This window comes from Hemitrygon akajei, chromosome 11 (genome assembly GCF_048418815.1).
Source record: "Hemitrygon akajei chromosome 11, sHemAka1.3, whole genome shotgun sequence".
Taxonomy (NCBI): Eukaryota; Metazoa; Chordata; class Chondrichthyes; order Myliobatiformes; family Dasyatidae; genus Hemitrygon; species Hemitrygon akajei.
The window spans coordinates 64,398,692-64,420,058 of NC_133134.1; the positions used below are offsets into that span (position 1 = coordinate 64,398,692).

Below are 21,367 nucleotides of genomic sequence, written 5' to 3' on the forward strand. Positions count from 1 at the left end.
TGGAGATCTGGAAGTTTGAAGGGCAGACGACTCCTCTATCTGTCATTACTCGGGTCCTCCAGCCCACTCATTGTCTTACATGCTGCAAGGAGAGCCTGCTTTAAAAGTTTCACCTGCTCTAAAATAGACAATGCACAGAATGGTCCCATCTACCCAACTACCAGAGCAAAATCCAAAAGAAGATTACCACTCTTGATCAAATGCTAGCTCAACAACAGATGTTAAAGGGGGGGAGGGTGGATGGGTTGTGGCGAGGAAATGAGGCTTCATTATAAAAATCTTTGAAAACACTATTACATCCCAGCAGTTGCTAACTATCAAGGACAGAAGCTCCCAGTGGATTGAGGGTGATGAGATGGCAGTTTAAACATGAACTACTGAGATGAGGAACCTGCTGAATAATGAAACTCTCACAAATAACGATATAATGATACTTTTAGTCATTGTTTGAGTGATAAATATTAGTCAGTACAATGGACACACAAAATGGGGAGTAGTACCCAAAGTACTGCAATTGGGTCTTTTACACCCACCTAAAAGGTCTGATAAGCCATTGGGTTATGCTTCATACCAAACGTTAACAAGTCCAAAAGTGCAGTATCCCTCAGTTCCGTACTGGAGTAATCATTAAGGGCTCAAATCTCAATCATAAAGTGTCAATAAAATGCCGCTATCCAGATTAAAATTGCAGTAATTCAGAGTAGAGCAATTTTGTGCACAGTTCTGCTTCAGTGTTACCTGTGAACATCATCTGCCATTCCAGCAGAATTTGATGGTGCAGTGTTTGCTGAGCTTGCCGATTAGCTTTGGAGACGTTTCATCACCAGTCGAGGTGACATCATCAGTCTGCAAGCTAATTGCCAATTTCAGCAAACACCACAACATCAAGCACTTCAACCCAAGGTACCAATACTCACCACCATTTGAGTGTCCATTAGCAATGTTTATCTAATGTTAATCAGACCAACAGAAGTATAATGCCCAAAATATATCTTCAGTAAGATTTGCAACCACATTGGATGGAATCTATGGACATCAGACCCAGTGATAATAACCTGGTCTAGGCAGCTCACCCGAGGGAGCGGCAGACACAGGCGGTGCAAAACTAAACAGAAACACGGCAAGAGAGTCAGGCACCAGCAAGGCTGAGATCAGGCTAGCGACACGTTCTCTTTTCCTGGCTACTCAATAGAAATAAAATGGACTCACTGGGAATGAATGCACAGAAAGAGATGAGAAGCTGCTTCCTTCTGGTTTTCACCAAAACGTGGCTAAACAACAACGTGCCCAAACTGGCATTTCAACTTGACAGGATGACATAACCTCCCTGTCGGGGAAATCCAAAGGAGGTGGAATCTGTGTGTACATTAACAAAGGTTGGTCCCAAACTCATCTGTAGTTAGCAGTCACTATCTGGGGCAATTAAGCATCTTACAATTAGATGTCGGCCACATTACCCGCTCAGGGAGTTCGCTGTTGTGTTCGTCACCGCTGTGTACATCCTCCTGAGTGTGAACAGAAAGGTCACACTGGGAGAGCTTTACAGTTTCATCAGCTCTCTACAAAATAAGCATCCGGACATTCTCTTCATACTTGCAGGAGACTTCAATCATGTCAACCTGCAGGGCAAGTTAACCAAATTCCACCAACACATCACCATGGCCACTAGGGAAACTGACAAGGCTGGACCAAGTTCATATAGACGTGATGCTTACAAAGCCATCCCATGCCCTCACCTTGGCTTCTCTGATCACATCTCCATAATGTTAATCTCAGCATACTGACGTGCTGAAAATGGAGAAACCAGTCAAGAGGATCATCACTGTATGGCCTAACAAGGCAATCACCATGTTTGTGGACTAACTGGCAGATATTAATTCATCCCCAGAGAAGGAAGGATTCAAAGGGGGGAAAGGGGCCACAGTGGTTGACAAAGGAAGTCAGAGATTGCATAGCATTAAAAAAAAAGGAAGTATGACAGAGCTAAGGTGAGTGGGAGGACAGATGATTGGGAAATTTTTAAGGAACAACAGAACTTAACTAAAAAGGCAATACGGGGAGAAAAAATGAGGTACGAATGCAAGCTAGCCAGGAATATAAAGGACGATAGCAAAAGCTTTTTTAGGTACGTGAAGAGAAAGAAGATAGTTAAGAACAATGTTGGGCCCTTGAAGAATGAGTTGGGTGAAATTGTTATGGGAAACAGAGAAATGGCAGAAGAATTTAATAAGTACTTTAGATCTGTCTTCACTAGGGAAGACACAAGCAATTTCCCAGATGTATGGATGGGCCAAGGACATAGGGTAACAAAGGAAATGAAACAGATTGACATTAGGAAGGAAACAGTGATGAGTAGACTGATGGGGCTGAAGGCTGACAAATCTCCAGGTCCAGATGGTCTGCATCCTAGGGTACTAAATGAGGTAGCCCTGGAAATTGCGGATGCATTGGTAATCATTTTCCAATGTTCCTTAGATTCAGGATCAGTTCCTGAGGATTGGAGAATGGCTAATGTTATCCCACTTTTTAAGAAAGGAGGGAGGGAGAAAACAGAGAACTATCATCCTGTCAGCCTAACATCAGTAGTGGGGAAGATGCTGGAGTCCATTATTAAAGATGAAATAGTGGCATATCTAGATAGCAGTGATAGGATTGGGCCGAGCCAGCATGGATTTACCAAGGGCAAATCATGCTTGACTAATCTATTGGAGTTTTTCGAGGATGTAACCAGTAAGTTAGACAAGGGAGATCCAGTGGATGTAGTGTACCTCGATTTTCAGAAGGCATTTGATAAGGTCCCACATAGGAGATTAGTGGGTAAAATCAGAGCTCATGGCATTGGGAGGAAGATATTGACATGGATAGAAAACTGGTTGGCAGATAGAAAGCAAAGGGTAACGGTGAATGGGTGTTTCTCGGAATGGCAGGTGGTGACTAGTGGGGTGCCAAAGGGCTCGGTATTGGGACCACAGCTGTTTACGATTTACATCAACGATTTAGATGAAGGCATTGAGAATAACATCAGCAAATTTGCTGATGATACTAAGCTGAGTGGCAGTGTGACATGTGATGAGGATGTTAGGAGAATTCAGGGTGACTTGGATAGGCTGAGTGAATGGGCAGATACTTGACAGATGGCGTTTAATGTAAATAAGTGTGAGGTTATCCACTTTGGGAGTAAGAACAGGAAGGCAGATTATTATCTGAACGGTGTAGAGTTAGGTAAGGGAGAAATACAAAGAGATCTAGGAGTCCTTGTTCATCAGTCACTGAAGGTGAATGAGCAAGTGCAGCAGGCAGTGAAGAAGGCTAATGGAATGTTGGCCTTTATTACAAAGGGAATTGAGTACAAGAGCAAGGAAATCCTTTTGCATTTGTACAGAGCCCTGGTGAGACCACACCTGGAGTATTGTGTACAGTTTTGGTCTCCAGGGTTAAGGAAGGATATCCTGGCTGTAGAGGTAGTGCAGCGTAGATTCACAAGGTTAATTCCTGGGATGTCCGGACTGTCTTACGCAGAGAGGTTAGAGAGACTGGGCTTGTACACGCTGGGATTAAGGAGATTGAGAGGGGATCTGATTGCAACATATAAGATTATTAAGGGATTGGACAAGATAGAGGCAGGAAATATGTTCCAGATGCTGGGAGAGTCCAGTACCAGAGGGCATGGTTTGAAAATAAGGGGTAGGTCATTTAGGACAGAGTTAAGGAAAAACTTCTTCTCCCAGAGAGTTGTGGGGGTCTGGAATGCACTGCCTCGGAAGGCAGTGGAGGCCAATTCTCTGGATGCTTTCAAGAAGGAGCTAGATAGGTATCTCATGGATAGGGGAATCAAGGGATATGGGGACTAGGCAGGAACCGGGTATTGATAGTAGATGATCAGCCATGATCTCAGAATGGCGGTGCAGGCTCGAAGGGTCAAATGGTCTACTTCTGCACCTATTGCCTATTCAAGGAGGTCGCCACAAACAAAGAAGACACAACCCTCAAGGAATATGCCTCATCTGTCACCGGCTTCATTTCTAAGTGTGTATAGATGATGTTGGTCCCTCAAGGACTATCGTCTCATGGCACAAGAAGAAGACCTGGCTGAACTCAGAGGTGTGCACCCTACTAAAAGCCCAGGACACTGCCTTCAACTCTGGAGGCAAATCCACTCTCAGAGCAGATAGGAGGAACCTCAACTTCGGCATTACTGCCGACACCCAAAAAATTCAGGAGCAACTGTCCGATAACGATCCCCAGAGTATGTGGCTGTGCATCGAGGGCATTACTGACTACATAACAGGAAAAACAGCATCAACTGGACCAGTGGCGCCTCCCTCCCTGACACTAAGATGCACACTTTGAAGCATGCAACATGAAAGCTACCCCCTCCCAGGTAGGCAGCCACTGTCTGTAACGGCAGCAAAAATGAGGCAGGCGGGCCAGACAATATTCCAGGCTGAGTATTCACGCAGTGTGCAAACCAGCTCACTGATGTCTTCATAGGCATCTTCAACACTTCACTCATCCAGGCTAATGTCCCCAGATTTCATACCAGCCACCAACATCCCTGTACCAAAGATCCCTACCCCTTCAGAACTAAACGACTACGGTCCTGTGTCACTGACATCAATCTTCATGAGGTTCTTTGAATGGCTAGCAATGACACACATCAAAAACTCCATTCCTGCCACACTGGACACTCACCAACAGACCCATTCTACAAAAGATGCCATAGCATCTGTCATGCACCTGGCCCTGGCCCTGGCCCTTGTGTCAGGATGCTGTTCCTGGATTTCTGTTTGATATTTAACACTATTGTCCCACAGACCTTGATGAACAAACTCCTACTCCTCAGTCTAAATACACACTGTGTAACTGGCTGTTGGACTTCCGAACCAATACATCTCTGATAGTCAGGATGCACAACCACTCCTCCCTCACCTCATGATCCTCAACACGGGTGCCCTCCCCAGAGCTGTGCGCTGAGCCCATTGCTCACACATGACTGCACAGCCAAACACCCGAGTAATCACATTGTCAAGCTCGCCGTTGACACAATGGCGGGGTTCATCACCAACAACGATGAGAAGGCCTACAGAGAGAAGGTGGAAGAGCCTGAGGCCTGATGCCAGGCAAATACTGTAACGCCTTCCTCAATGTCAACGACAATATTATCGACTTCAGGGGAATTTGTTCCACTCACACCCCTCTTTACTTTGGTGGTACAGCAGTGGAAACTGGGAGCAGTTTCAAACTCCTGGGAGTGCACATCTCACACAACTTCTCATGGTCCCAGAACACATCCTAGGTCAGCACCACCTCTACTTTCTGAGGAGGCTGAAGAGAGCTGGACTATACAGATCTATATTCATGTCCTTCCACAGACGCGCAGTGGCGACCTTCCAACTTGCTGCGTCATGACATTGCAGGGAACATGGAGGGCCTACAACAGGCAGTCAAAACTGCCCGATGCACCACCTACCTGCCATCAAGAACATACTCACAGAAAGGTGCCAGAAAAAGGCCAGTAACATTATGAAGGATTTCATCCACCCTGCTCGTGAACTTTTTGTCCCACTCCCAACAGGGGGGAGGCTGCGTAGCATCCATGCCAGGATCAGCAAACTCAAAATCAGTTGCCTTCCCCAAGCAGTAAGGTCGATCAACACTTCCACCCTTCCCCAAGCAGTAAGGTCGATCAACACTTCCACCCTTCCCCAAGCAGTAAGGTCGATCAACACTTCCACCCTTCCCCAAGCAGTAAGGTCGATCAACACTTCCACCCTTCCCCAAGCAGTAAGGTCGATCAACACTTCCACCCTTCCCCAAGCAGTAAGGTCGATCAACACTTCCACCCTTCCCCAAGCAGTAAGGTCGATCAACACTTCCACCCTTCCCCAAGCAGTAAGGTCGATCAACACTTCCACCCTTCCCCAAGCAGTAAGGTCGATCAACACTTCCACCCTTCCCCAAGCAGTAAGGTCGATCAACACTTCCACCCTTCCCCAAGCAGTAAGGTCGATCAACACTTCCACCCTTCCCCACCCCCAAACACCACTACTTTATCATTTTCTGTCAGGCATCTTACATACAGACACTACTGTGCCTAGCGTCACTTTATGGACATATAATCAAAATCTGTATATAAGCTATCTTATGTATTTATATTTATTGTGTTTATATTATTATATTCTTTATTTCATTGGGTTATTTTTGTGCTGCATCAGACTGGAAGTAACAATTATTCTCCTTTACAACTTGTGCACTGGAACTGACATTAAAAAATCTTGAATCTTGACAGAATACAGAGTCATTGAATACTATAGCACAGAAACAGGCCCTTTGGCCCACCTAGTCTGTGCCAAACCGTTAATCTACCAGTCCCATCGACCTGCACCCTCCATACCCCTCCCATCCAAGTACGCATCCAAATTTCTCTTCAGGGTTGAAATTGACCCTGCATCCACCACTTGTGCTGGCAGCTTGTTCCACATGCTGGACAAGCCCTGGAATCGCTAGGAATACCTCAGTGATATGTGCACGATGGGCTATTGTTCATGTCTGACTGATGGAACAACTTAGGGATAATATATCGAAATAAGAATAGAAAATGCTGGAAACATTTAGTAGGTTGAGTGGCATCTGTCAAGAAACACAAAGTTAACATTTCAGGTCTTAGATCTTTGTCAGAACTGTGAAAGAGTGGAAACATTGTTAATTTTAAGTTGTAGAGAGTGGGGGATGAGAGCTGGAGAGGTTAACGACCGAAGAGGTATAGAATCTTATAGCACAGAAACAGGCACTCGACCCTACCACATCCACGCCAGCCACCAACTGCCATCTCCAAATGGTGAGGCCAGGGCTGCCACAGCAATTATCTTTGATGAAACCTCTTGGCTGATTGTTACTGAAGCCATTTTCAGAGAAAGAGGACATAAAGGTAAAAATCGATCTGTTGAGATACCCAGAAAATCAGACTGTGAGATACCAGGGGGAGAGAGAGGGAGATGGGGAGGGGGGAAGGGGAGGGAGAGAGGAGGCAGAGGGGAGGGGGAGGGGGTGAGGGAGAGGGGGGAGGGAGGGGGACAGGGAGAGAGGGTGGGGACGGGTGAGATGGGGAGGCTGAGGGGAGGCAGACAGGGAGGGGGTGGGGAGGGGTAGGGAGGGCAGGGAGAGGGAGAGAGGGGAGAGGGAGGGGAAGAGAGGGAGGGGAAGAGAGGGAGGGGAAGAGAGGGAGGGGAAGGGAGGGAGGGGAGGAAGAGAGGGGGAGTGAGATCCATGTTCAGGAAAGCTGGAGACCTGCTCTAAAGCCTCTTCCCAATCTCCCCTGTACACGTGGATTCGGGCTTACCAGTGACCTCCTGTTGAAGTGGCTGCAATAACAGAAATCCCCTCCCCACTGCCAGAACTGCTGTTGGGAACAGAGCCACTGAATACTGACAGGTACAATGCCCAGTTTCCCACATATATGACCTCTGTAGAACTGAAAATAGGGAAAACTCACAATACACACAATATTAAATGGGGAAAGGTGAGGGGGCAGGGATGTTCCAGGGAACCTGGGTGTAAAACACCTTGCTGCACATCTCCCTCCCCTCCTTTCTACGAGGAAGAGTAAGTCATATTCACTAAATCTGGGCTCTGCTCCCCACAGTCACCACAAAACAGGCAAACTGCTTGTAGCCAGCAAAATGTGAACAGGCCTCAAGAGTTGTGCAGGTCCAGCCCAGACCTATTCATTGGGGCAGAGGAAATCAAGAATGAAATCACAGGGAAGCAGATCACCGTAGGCCATTCGGACAGGTTCAGCATAAGGTTGTCACTGGAATCAGACTTGTCATACCCACCTGAGGGGGGATATCACGAGCCCAGAATGTGAGTGTGTTCCACTGGACACTATGCAGGAAACCAGCCCGGTGTTCTCCAAGACCGTACAGGTACTCTGAGGGCAATGAGGTCGACATCTGCAGGAACTGATCAGCAAAGAAGAGGGGGGCGACTGTCGTGTTCAATCTGATTATAAACAAACAGAAATTAGACAGGCTCAAAGCCCACCTCCACCAGTAACAACTACAGTTTGGAGTTCAATTCCAATGTCATTTGCAAGGAGTTTGCACGTCCTCCCCATGTAATGCATGGGTTGCCTCTCACAGTCTAAAGATGTATTGGTTAGTAGGGTCACACAGAAATACCTTGATCACCTAGAACTGGCCTATAATTCATTATTTAAATTTATATTTCAGAATCATTATGTGCTTGTCATAATTTGCCCTCCCACCTATTTTCATACTTAGGGGCAAATTTGGAAACATTATATTTTTTCCTTCCTCCAGGTCACTGATATAAAAAGTTAAGAAACTGAGATCCAAAGGTCCTCCATTAGTTCTATTCCTCCAGCCTGAAAAGAACCCATTTTTCCAATGTATGTGACATTTAGTTTTCAATCCATGCTAACACACTTCTTGGGCTCCTCATTTACATATCTGCATCTAGTGTGGCAGCTTGTCAAATGCCTTTTGGAAGACTAAGTATATTATAACTTTAGGTTTCCTTGTGTAAGAAATTCAGGCAAACGTGATCCAAACTGTTTGTAAAACATTATAAAGCCACGTTGACTAGGTTTGAATGCATTCAGTTTTCTTCACACTTTACTGAAAAATTACAATGAAGAATCATGACTCTTGAATTCTATCGCTATCCCATAGGGCATCTTTAACTACAGATCTCTTATTAATACTTCCACATAACTCATGAATAATTCTAAAATAGTCTGTTCCTGGGCAAGTTCCATTAAAATACTATTCCAAGAAGACATTCCTGACACACTCCACAAATTTTACTTCTATAAAACCTTTGCTAATTAGGTTCTGTCAATCTATATGCAGATTAATTGACCTGTGACAATTGTAGCTCCCTTTAAACATACCCTGGCTATTTCCCCATTTACGCACCACCCTATTAAGATGCCACATTTTGGGGGCCTATAGACTACTCACATCCATGTCTTCTCTCCCCTCCAATCATGATTCAGCTCAAGTCAATTCTACATTGATATCCACTGCCTCTATATCATTACTCAACACCTCTCTGAAACTTCCCTCGACTAACATTACCCCAACTCCATTCCCTTTTAGCTTGTTGTTTTGCAAAAGCATATATACTGAAACATTGAGCACCCAGTCCTGGTTATCCTGAAACCACATGTCTGTAATATCTATCAGATCATACTGCTGTTAACTCATCTATCTTACTGCAAATGTCATGTGCATTCAAATAAAGGCCATTAGGCTTTAATGTTTTTAGTTTTCAATAACTCTGGATTTGCCACTTGCATTTACATTTTCTGCTCCTTCCCTGTCACACTTTGCTTGCTCCCCTCACTATCTATTGCCACCACTCTCTTATTTTGTTTTGATTGATAACATAGCCTTTCCACAACTATGTACCACCCTAGTTATACAATTTGCCAGGACAGTTGTATCAGCATGATTCAGCCGAGGCACATCTCAACAGAGCTTCTCTCCTTTACTGGTGTCACTGTTCCAGGAATGGGAGTTCCACTTCTATCTCATTGTATTTTAAGCCAGATATTTACCTTGATAACTCTGTTCATCCTTTTCTAATTTGCACATGGATCAAGTAATAAACCAGCGATTATCATCCTTGTGCTTTTGCTTTTATTTTGCCCTGAGCTCCTTATAATCCTCAGAGGATCCTTCTTCCTAGTCCCAACTATGTCTTTAACAGAGAAAGACTTCTTCTAAATCTTTCCCATCTTTATCATCTTGCCCCACATCGTGAAGATTTATAAGGACATGAACATTTGGAAAAACTTACAGCACCGTCCTCGTGGATATCCTTCTCACAACAATCCCAAATGGATCCTCGGAGTATTCTACAGTGTACAGTGGATGCATGGCTTTCTTTGTTGCCCTGGGAACCTCGATTGGGACCTCATACCGTGGATTTGAGGAGTCATTTATCTGAATCAGTCAAAGGGAGAAAAAAGGGTCAATATTCAGCAAAAGGCTGTGTTCCTCCCTGGGATGTGTACAATTGGCTGGTGCTCTCTGTGAGATTCTGGTGAGGAACATTCACACAACTCATGAAGACTTTATCACCCAGCACAAATTTCCTCTGCCTCTCAAAGTCCAACCCCATGTCCCCGTTGTGAGAGGTGGAAACGGGCAAGGCAGGCTGACAGGGCTCAGGTGAAGCTGTATAGGCCAATCCCCTGTACAGTGGATACAATGGATTGCAGAAACACTGATTAACTCCAACCATACCGTCAACTTTGGACAATGGAAACAGAAGGTCATAAATGGCCTATGCTCCAGTGAGGAAGCATTGAAGAAGAGAAGACAAATTTCCTTTGAACAGAGTTCCCAAAAACAAGAAGCTCAAATCAACGAACAAGGTCAGTACCTCTTTGCTCATTGCACAGAGTTTAGCTGCCACATTCCAACAGTGACAGAGTTATTTAAGAAGGAGACAAAGATGGATGATGAGGGTAAAAGCAAAAGGATTGTTGTAGTTGATGACTTTAATTTCCCAATATTGACTGGGACTTCTTTTGTGTCAAAAGCTTAGATGGGGTGGAATTTGTTTGGTATATCCAGAAGGGTTTCTTTAAACAGTTTGTAAATAGTCCAACCAGAGATGAGGCCATATTAGATCTATTTAGTTTATTTAGAGATACTGCATGGAACAGGCCCTTCCGCCCCAACAAGCCACACTGCCTAGCAGCCCACTTATTTAACCCTAGCCTAATCACAGGACAACATACACTGACCTGCTAACCGACAATGATCTATTAACCTACTAACCGGTACATCTTTGAATTGTGGGAGGAAACCGGAGCACCTGGAGGAAACACACACCAGCACAGAGAGAACAAACAAGCTCCTTACAGATGGCATTAGACTTGAACTCTGAACTCAGACACTCTGAGCTGTAATAGTGCTGCACTAACCGTTACACTGCCATGGCGCCCACAGTAGTTTTGGGAAATGAGCCTGGACAGGTAGTTAGTGGGAGCACATTTTGAGAACAGGAATCACAACTGTGTAAACTTTCAGGTACTTATGGATAAAGATAAGACTGGACCTCAGGGTAGGTGCTACATTGGGAGAAGGCTAATTACAACAGTATTAGACAGGGACAGCGAGAGTAGCTTAGGAGCAACTGTTATTGGGTAAGTTCACATCCAACATGTGAGAGTTGTCTGAAGTCCAGCTGGACAGAAATCAGGATCCAACAGTTCCTGTGAAGAAAGAAGACAAGGTTGGTAAGGTTCAGGGGCCTTAGATGATGAGAAATGTTGCAGAATTAATCAAGAAGGAAAAAGAAGCATACATAAGGTTTAAGAATCTGATACAGGAACCAATAAAAAAGGGATTCAGGAAAGCTAAAAGGAGCCACACTATGTCCTGGCCAAGCAGCATCATGGACTAATAACAAGGTATTGTAAGAGGACAATAGTGAAATAGTAGGACCAGTCAAGAAATTTACATCTGGATCAGGCAAGTGGGATGCGATACTGAAGGGCAGTGGAGAATGTGCACATGGACTTTAGCAAAGCATTTGACAAGGTCTCTCATGGTAAAATAATTCAAGATTAAGGTATATGATAATTTGGTAAAAGTTACTTAAAACTGGCTTGGCCATAGAATATAGAGGGCAATAGTAGAAGGGTGTTATTCTGAACGGAGATTTGCAACTGGGGTGTTCCTCAGGACAAAAGTGTAGGTGAGCTGATTACTAAGTTTGCAGATGACATAAAAAATTGTGGAATTGTGGATAGTGAGCAAGGCTGTCAATAGATACATCCGTAAGAGTAAGGAAACCATGTTCCAGCAATATAAAACCTGGGTTAGGCCGCGCTCGGAGTGTTGTGTGCGGTTGTAGTCACCCCATTACCGGAAGAACGAGGAGCCATTGGAAAGAGCTTCATCAGGATGCTGCCTGGACTGAAGGATGAGCTATAAAGGAGTGGCTGGACAAATAGATTGTTTTCTCTAGTACTGATTGCTGAAGGAAGACGTGATTGAAGTATATAAAATTATGAGAAGGTGCATTGGCAGCCTTTTTCCATGGTGGAAATGACAAATATTAGAGCTTTAAAGTGAGATGGGGGAAAGTTTAAAGGAGAATTACAAGGCAAGTTTGTTTTTGAACAGAAAAGTGGCAGGTGCCAGAATGCACTGCCAGGGCAGGGATTGGAACCAAAAACAATTGCCATGTTTAACAGACACATGAATAGGTCATGTGCAAGCAAATGGGATTAGTTTAATATGGTATCCAGTTTGGCACAGATATTGTCTGAAATCTGAAGTATCTAATCGGCTGTAAAGTACTTTGAGATGCTATTAGGTGTGTTATGAACAAAACATATTTCTCTTATCGTTCAATTACCAACTCATAGGATCTACATTTTCAACTTTACTACAGCAGAATGCAGATTAAAGAGCTTCAGTCAATGAAGGCAGCCATGAAGCAGTAGGTAGTTATAGAAATCCATCTGGACTGGGACTCTCTCTGAGTCCAGTATTGTACCCCAACATGACGAACATTCTCCTCTGATCTTACTATCAGCTGTAAGATAGTTACATCCACTTTGGCTTTTTACAAACCTCAAATACCTCTAAACCCTTACAGAGGAGGCCATGGATAGACATATCAGAATGGGAATGGGACGTGGAATTAAAATGTGTGGCCACTGGGAGATCCTGCTTTCTCTGGCGGACCGAGCGTAGGTGTTCAGCGAAACAGTCTCCCAGTCTGCGTCGGGTCTCACCGATATATAAAAGGCCACACCGGGAGCACCGGATATGTCTATCCATGGCCTCCTCTACTGTCAAGATGAATCCACACCCAGGTTGGAGGAACAACACCTTATATACCGGCTGGGTAGCCGCCAACCTGATGGCATGAACATTGACTTCTCTAACTTCCGTTAATGCCCCTCCTTCCCTTCTTACCCCATCCCTGACATATTTAGTTGTTTGTTTTTTTTTTCTCTCTCTCTCTGCCCATCACCCTGCCTGTTCTCCATCTCCCTCTGGTGCTCCCCTCTCCCCCTTTCTTTCTCCTGAGGCCTCCCGTCCCATGATCCTTTCCCTTCTCCAGCTCTGTATCACTTTCGCCAATCACCTTTCCAGCTCTTAGCTTTATCCCACCCACTCCAGTCTTCTCCTATCATTTTGCATTTCCCCCTCCCCCTACTACTTACAAATCTCTTAGTATCTCTCCTTTCAGTTAGTCTTGACAAAGGGTCTCGGCCCGAAACGTCAACAGTGCTTCTCCTTATGGATGCTGCCTGGCCTGCTGTGTTCCACCAGCATTTTGTGTGTGTTGTTTCAGCCTAGGACTGTATGTGATTCCAGTTCTCCTGAGCCTGAATTAACTCCTAACTGCTGTCCAAGTTATCTCCATGAGCCACTGGGTCACAAGGGTGATGAATGGCTAATCTAGGATGCTAGGATTAGGAGTTAAATTCTACACCTGACAGAAGCAAGGGAACAGTTTAATGGAACCTCTTGGAAAACTCTCACCTTGATGTGAAGTCTGTGGTTGGCTTCGAACATTACGTTCAGTTGGAGCTTCCAAATATCCCTGGGATAGTAAGTTTTATTCCTTCGTGTGAGCTCTGCCACCTCTCCCAGCTCTGTAGGTGTCAGGTTTCCTAGGATATAACTTGGAAAATTCCGTGGGTAGAAGCACCAAGGCTCTCCTTGACCTTGATCCACATTGACCTTGGCAAAACAACAGCCACGCTCCTCACACAATTTCCGAGAGACGACTCGGTCCCTCTCCGGGTAGCAGTCAAATTTATCGGGCTCTGGAATAGAGAGACAGGTATCCTCACTGCCTTGCTTGTTCTGTGATGGTGAGATACGTGCCACTGAGTCTGGGTACCCTGATTCCCTGCTGGTCTGCTGCCTGATTGTCTGCCCCCTGTTCCAAAAGTTGGTTAAGCCAAGGAGGAGAATGAAAGTGAGCACTAGCACCCATGGGTGCCAGCGGCGACAGATGCTTTGCTGGTTCATCGTTGCGATTGCTGGGACTGCTGCCAAGATTCCAATAACGATTCCCCACTGTGGGATCCAGCAGGAATCCCTTCCCGCATTATATCTCAGCAAAGCTGAAACAGATACAAAAATATAAGTTGTCTTGTTTCCTTTCCCACTCCAAGTCTTGTATCCCCTTGCTACTGAAAAGTGAAAATTCAAAGTCACACACATCTCATGATGCTGAGCTCAGAAATCCATTTGTCACATAACAGTAGTAACCACAAGGCATGATCCACTTGAATCAGATACTAATGACTAATAGGAACGTGATGAGCCACACAAATACACGTACACACCCATAGATATACATTAATACACATTCTCACACATAAATCAATAGATACACACATATAAATATGCACAGAATAAGGGAGATGTACTTCTGTGTACAAATGTCCACACTTAGTGACTTCACAGGGCAAGTCACCAGAGCAATGAGAAACAGCAGGAACTAAGAAAAAACAGGCATTTCATAGTTCATCTTCCTCTCTCTCAATACATACTTCTGCTTACACACCCTCACCCCTACCCCCCTCCACATAATGCCTTTCGTAACAAGTAATCTCCTTGTGTATTCCCCTCTGCCATCCGATTCCTAAATGGACATTGAACCCTTGAACACAACCTCACTTTTTTAATATAAATTATTTCTGCTTTTTGCATGATTTTAAATCTATTCGATATATGTACACAGTAATTGTATTTATTATTTTTTCTTCTTCTATATTATGTATAGCATGAAGTGCTGCTGCTAAGTTAACAAATTTCACGACACATGCAGGTGATAATAAACCTGATTTTGATTCTGACATTCAGTGATTCGGCCACCTCTATAATCAGAAATTGCACAGGCTCACTAACCTTGTGAAGAAATTGCTTCTCATCTCAGTTTTCCATGTCTTACCCATATCCGAAGACTGTGATCCCCTGCTTCTAGATACCACTACAGGTAGAAGGCTTAAGAAACAGATGATATTTATAACTGGCTTGAGGATAAATTGCCCGCTTTAACTACCTCAGTAAATACAAAACCAAAGTGGAAACAAAGCATCCCCCATTCTAATGGGCTGTCTACGAATAGACTAATATTTTCCCAACCACCACTGTTGGACTAGTCAGCAGGTAGTTACCTCATCTCTACCTCCTCTTTCACAAGCTGGAATTACTATTACTACCTTCTGATATATAAGAACCACTCCATGATCAACAGAATTTTGGAAAATGACACCAATATATCCTCTATTTTTGTGGCTACCTCTTTTAGAACACCGGAATGTAGATTATCAGTGTTGAGAATTTAATATTTAATCGGTTCTATTAATTTTTCCAGCAAAATTATTTAACTGATACTAAATTTCTTTAATTCCCTCTTCTTGTTCAACTCGTAGCTCTCTCTCTTACTGCTGGGAAGCTTTCAGTGTTCAATGAAGATAGAAATATAGTGTTTCATCAATATTTCTGTTACCTCTGTGTTCCCTTTAGTCAATTCTCTCTTTGCTGACTATAAGCAGGCACCACTGTCATCAATAATCTTCCTTTTTATTTTGATACTTGTAGATGTTTCCACAATTCATTTTTATGTTCCGTGCAAATCATAACTTCGCGCATTTCTACTAAATTTCCCAGCATCTCACCTGCACAGGTCAGTTGGAAACACAATTCTCTCCACTTAACTGGATAACTTTGAATCATCCATGACAAGGCCCACTTGAATGTCATCTATTTCACTTTCCAAACCATTCATACACTCCACTACTGGTGCACAGTGGCTCCAGAATATCTACCTACAAAATGCACTACAGCTATTTCCACAAGCTATTGCGACCCGAAACAACTTCTACACTAAGGGCAAGGGTGAAAAGGAACAACACCTCCAAGCTGAACACCCCCCTGACTTGGAAATACTTAATCACTGGGTCTAAGTCTCAGAATTCCCACCCCAACAACACTTTGGGACCAGGACCAGAAGGGATGCAAAAGCAAACAGATGAGCAATTAATTCTGGGAAGTGAGCAATACTCACATTGTCCATTGTAACCAAGTTGTGTACCCAAATTAGTACGATATATCTGCATTTGGCCCAAATTCCTCTCAACCATTCCTCCCCATGAACCTGTCTAACATGTCTTTTAAACATTGAAACTGTCCCCACATCTATCACTTCCTCTGGCAGCTCATTCCATATGCCCACCACCCTCTATATGAAAATTTCCCCCCTCTCATCTTAAACCTTTACCCTCTAGTTTTAGCCGGCCCTATTTGGGGGGGGGGGGGGGCGGAGAGAACAAAGATCGTGAATATTCACCTTATCTATGCCCCTCATGATTTTAGGAACTTCAATAAGATCACTCTTGGGAACAAAGCCTCAGCCTATCCAGTCTCTCCACTCCCAGTAAAATGAATGGAAATTAATTCTGGTTGGGTTGAGTTGTTCTCTTGGCAATCCACTTGCAAACGCTTCGTCACCGCAAAAGGCAGAAGTGTTTCCTGGGTGCAATGAGACCATTACAATCCTTAGAAACATCATCAAAGGATCCAGAAAGAGCAAGGAAGAACTTAGCAGGTCAGGCAGCATCCGTGAGAAAAGAGTAGCCAACCTTTCGTTCCTGATGAAGGGTCTCGGCCCGAAACGTTGGCTACTCTTTTCTCACCAATGCTGCCTGACCCGCTGAGTTCTTCCAGCGTCGTCTACGTATTCTTTGATCCACAGCATCTGCAGATGTATTTTTGTGTACAAGGAAGAACTTGCAGTCGTATTTGTGGATTTGGCAAAGGCCTTCGATTCAGAAGGCCATAAACTGACCCAAAAATCGGTGCAGAGAGTGGGAGCACCCAAACGCTTTATGAAACTGGTTGAGCATCTATACACCAACACGACAACAGTAATGGAACTCGGCAAGGATAAAACCATTAAGATCAATATCAAGAAGGTGGTTAAACAAGGAGACCCCATGTCACACATTCTATTTAAAATCACAATGGACCCACGAATAAGCACATTGGAACAGAGAGGAGGTGGAGTAGAAATCATTATGGTGGAAGGAATAATCAGGTTCACAACACTAGTGATCACCAGTGACACAGCCCTCCTCAGTGGCTCTTATAATGGGATGATGGAAAACCTGAACACCCCAGAGACCTTTTGCAAGGCAACTGGGTTGGAAGTCAGTGTGAGGAAAACAGAGAGTTTTCACTTTGTCAGCAAGACAGACACATACATATCCATACGAGGAGACATTATCAGTGCGCTGTTCATTTGTGGTGTGTCCTCCGAACGCTTGGCCTTTATATACTTAAGATCGGAGAACAACTCAACCCAATCATCAACCATCCGAGCTACCCATTTCTACAGTTATTTGCTGCAGTGACCAATCTCCAATCTCCTTCATAATTTTTACAGGTTTGTTTCCTCATTCCAATCGGTTAGTAACCAGAATAATTGCTAATCAAATCAAGAATACATAGTCTGCTAAATGATATTTGCTCTCAGTCCAGTGATGATCGAGGCAGCCCAGGAGGCCAGAATCCAATGGTAAATTCGGGGAGCAGCATTACTGAACTGCCACATTGTCCTTGTACCTGGGGCATATGGGTTTCTGGCACAGGTTGTCTGTTTACTTTGGACGCAAACTGGCCAAGTACCTTTGAGAAAAAGGTGGTCCTATTTCAGACTGTATGGAAACTGCACTGGACAAGAGATAGGTGACTAGCAGTAACAATAGACAGAGCTAGTGTTATCTCCCAGAGTGGTTACCATTACCCAATGGAGTCAGAAAGGAACGTCCTCATTATTCCACAGTACCTAACACCTAGCTGCCCCAATTACCATCTGACCAGTCACATCTCTCTAGAACCACCATGTCAGATGACATGCTGGCACTGATAGATCTGTTAGTCTCACACTGATAGATATCCACCTCAGAGGCACCCTGTAATGTATACTACTTAATCCATTTTATTCCACACAGACCTCCTTTATAAACAGAGGCCATGAATAGGAGATACTTAGAGGGCTATGGGCCTGCCAGAGGCAGATGGGATTAGCTCGCTGGGCACAGGCAAATTGAGCCTATTTCCATGACATAGGACTCCCTGATGCTAAGTTACTTGGAAGGCCTGGAGCTTAGATAATATTCTGTTTTGAAACATAGTCTCTGTTGTAATACAGAAAATGTGCAAGTAGGTATCTGCACAGAGGAAGATCCCAACCACAATGTGCTGAAGAAACTAACTCTGGTTGACTGCTGCAGTGACCAATCTCTCATCTCCTTCATACTCTGTTACAGGTTTGTTTCCTAATTCCAGTCGGACCAGGACCTGGCCAATGAGTTCACAATAGATCTCATCCCAGTACAGGTTCGTGTCAGGCAAGGCTGTGTCATTGCTCTGACACTATTATTAATCATTCTTGTCATAACGTGGCCAACAAGCTTCCTATTAGAGCAGAACTGAATCTACAGGACTAGTGTGGAAATGTTCACCTACAACACTACCCTTCCTGAACCAGGGTCTCTCCAACTTCAGTAGCTGAGCTGCAGTGTACAGGTGAAGCTTGCATTTGTGCACATCCAGAGTTCAAGCCCCAAGATATAATTCACTCATTCACTGAAGCACACAAGGGAAAGGACCTTACGCTCACCTTGTCAAACAAAGGTTCTCGATCGACTGAATCCACCATGTGTTTCTCACTAATAAACAAAGGTTTCCTGATAAGACCCTGGAAATTATCGATTACACCCATGTCTTGGGAGCCACCTTTCAACGAATCATATGTCAATAATGTAATTCATTACTAACTTAAATGTACCTGCACAGCTTTTGCTGAACCAAGGAAAAGGATGTTGAATATCAAGACCTCAAACCCGGCACCAAACCTACTGGACAGCAGTGACCCTGCCCTTCTCCTAAGATTTTGCTCATCCTCAACAGACTGTGGAGAGAACACACAACCTTTACTACAAGGATCCTCTCCCAGACTAACATCCAAGACACTAATTATGCTCACCTTTGGGTCGGCCACCTTGTTCACATGCCTGACAACAGTGCATCAAAGCAATGTCTTACTACAAGCTCTGTCATTAGAAGAGATTTTCCGTGGACAGAGGAAAATATTCAAGAAAATGTTCAAAGCCTCCCTGAAAATTGCAAAAAATCGCTGGCCTTGACTGGAACATTCAAGATGGGGAAGGCACATTCAGATTGAAACAGGGAACATTGAGGATGTGCATCAGGATCATGCATTGTAAAAAACAGCCGAGGGACCGCAACACCTCCCAAAGCATCACGCACCTCCTGTCCCAGTTCTGGAAGAGTTTGCGATTCTGACTTTGGTCTCATCTGCCACCTTTGAACCAGAGTAGAATTAAGTCATCCATAATCCCAAGGGATTGCCTGTTGCTAAGGGTGGATTGTGGTAAATATTGACAAGGACACCCAGCAGAATTTCCCTCAATTATTCTTTGAGATGATGCAATGGGATGTTAACACATAACCGAGAGGGGAGCCTCACCCAAAAGGCGTGATGACATAATTCTGCCCCTTGTTTCATTCGTAAATAATGTCACAAAATACAAAGCCCTTACACAGCCCCATATTAGACTGAGATTACTTCAGCTGATCCCAACCAATTTACTTACTGCCCGTTATGCCACTGGTGTTTAGGGCAGTGATGAGGATCCTCTACTTCTCCATGTATAGAAAGATCCTTCACTGCTGTTTCCATAACAATTTTTTGAGCAGTCAGGGTTAACAACCCTGAGCTAAACCCCGAACCTGCACGACCAGTAGACCACAGTTACGGTAATCTATCCTCTATCCATTAACCTGTTTAACTTGGGCGACCCTACCAAGAGACAAAGCACAAGGCCCTGACTCCAGTCAGCATAGCTCTCTGGGTCACTGAGGCACTCAAGACTCCAAACCCTATGACAAACATCCAACCAACCTGAGCATTAACCTTGCCTTTTGCTTAAATTCCATATAATCCCCCGTGCTTAACAGTTGGAGAGGTGTACTTTCCATGAAATTCTGCACCCTTCTTTCTCCAAACATACCTTTGCACATTGCGGCCAAAAAAGTTCTATTTTAACTTCATTAGTCCACAGGACTTGTTTCCAACATGTATCAGGCTTGTTTAGATGATCCTTTGCAAACTTCTGACGTGGAATTTTGGCCGCATTGGGCAAAGGTATGTTTGGAGATAAAATGGTGCAGAATTTCATGAAAAGTACACCTCTCCAACTGTTAACCGGGGTGGATCAATCATGCTTTGGGCTTCTGTTGCAGCCAGTGGCACGGGGAACATTTCACTGGTAGAGGGAAGAATGAATTCAATTAAATACCAGCAAATTCTGGAAGCAAACATCACACCATCTGTAAAAAAGCTGAAGATGAAACGAGGATGGCTTGTACAACAGGATAATGATCCTAAACACACCTCAAAATCCACAATGGACTACCTCAAGAGGCGCAAGCTGAAGATTTTGCCATGGCCCTCACAGTCCTCCGACCTAAACATCATCGAAAATCTATGGATAAACCTCAAAAGAGCAGTGCATGCAAGATGGCCCAAGAATCTCACAGAACTAGAAAGAAACCTTTTGCAAGGAAGAATGGGCGAAAATCCCCCAAACATGAATTGAAAGACTCTTAGCTAGCTACAGAAAGTGTTTACAAGCTGTGATTCTCGCCAAAAGGGGTGTTACTAAATTCGGACCATGCCTGGTGCCCAAACTTTTGCTTTGGGCCCTTTTCCCTTTTGTTATTTTGAAACTGTAAAAGACGGAAATAAAAAAGTAATCTTGCTTAAAATATTAAAGAAATGTGTCATCTTTAACTTTATGCCTTTTGGAAATCAGGTCATGTTTTACTCGCTTAGCTATTCACAGTAACAGAAATTTTGACCAGGGGTGCCCAAACTTTTGCATGCCACTGCATGCATACAGTACTTTCGCCTTCTTCCATGATAATCTATTTCCTTCTTCCACTAATTTTTTTTAGAATATTTAACAGTAGCTTTCACTTAGATGACTGAGTAAGAGGATCCAGAGCCACATGTTGGCTGAAAGCATCTGAAAGAACATTCTCTAACTGGTTAGGAAGTGGAATAATTTTGAGATCAGGAACAAGAACTGAAACAGTGCCATTAAAACTCACTCACAAATGTTCAAACCATACTCATTGCAACCCCAGCACTATACTTCATGTCATAACCCTATAAATAAACCATCTGTGGATCCTATTTTTCTGCAAGCTGATCACTTGACAGAGCCTAACAATAGACAGGCTGCTCTGCATGTTATCATGGA

At 44.0% G+C, this 21,367-nt stretch overlaps 1 protein-coding gene across 1 annotated transcript in view; it reads right to left on the minus strand.

Moving 5' to 3' along the window:
* gaa2 (alpha glucosidase 2) overlaps positions 1-21,367 on the minus strand; it is an 85,074-nt gene that overhangs the window by 55,575 nt on the left and 8,132 nt on the right. The window contains exons 2-4 of the mRNA XM_073060980.1: positions 13,542-14,131; positions 9,826-9,971; positions 7,836-8,001 (exon numbers count right to left, since the gene is read on the minus strand). Coding sequence (XP_072917081.1) covers positions 7,836-8,001; positions 9,826-9,971; positions 13,542-14,036 — 807 coding nt within the window. The 5' untranslated portion in view covers positions 14,037-14,131. The remainder of the gene's footprint in view (positions 1-7,835; positions 8,002-9,825; positions 9,972-13,541; positions 14,132-21,367) is intronic.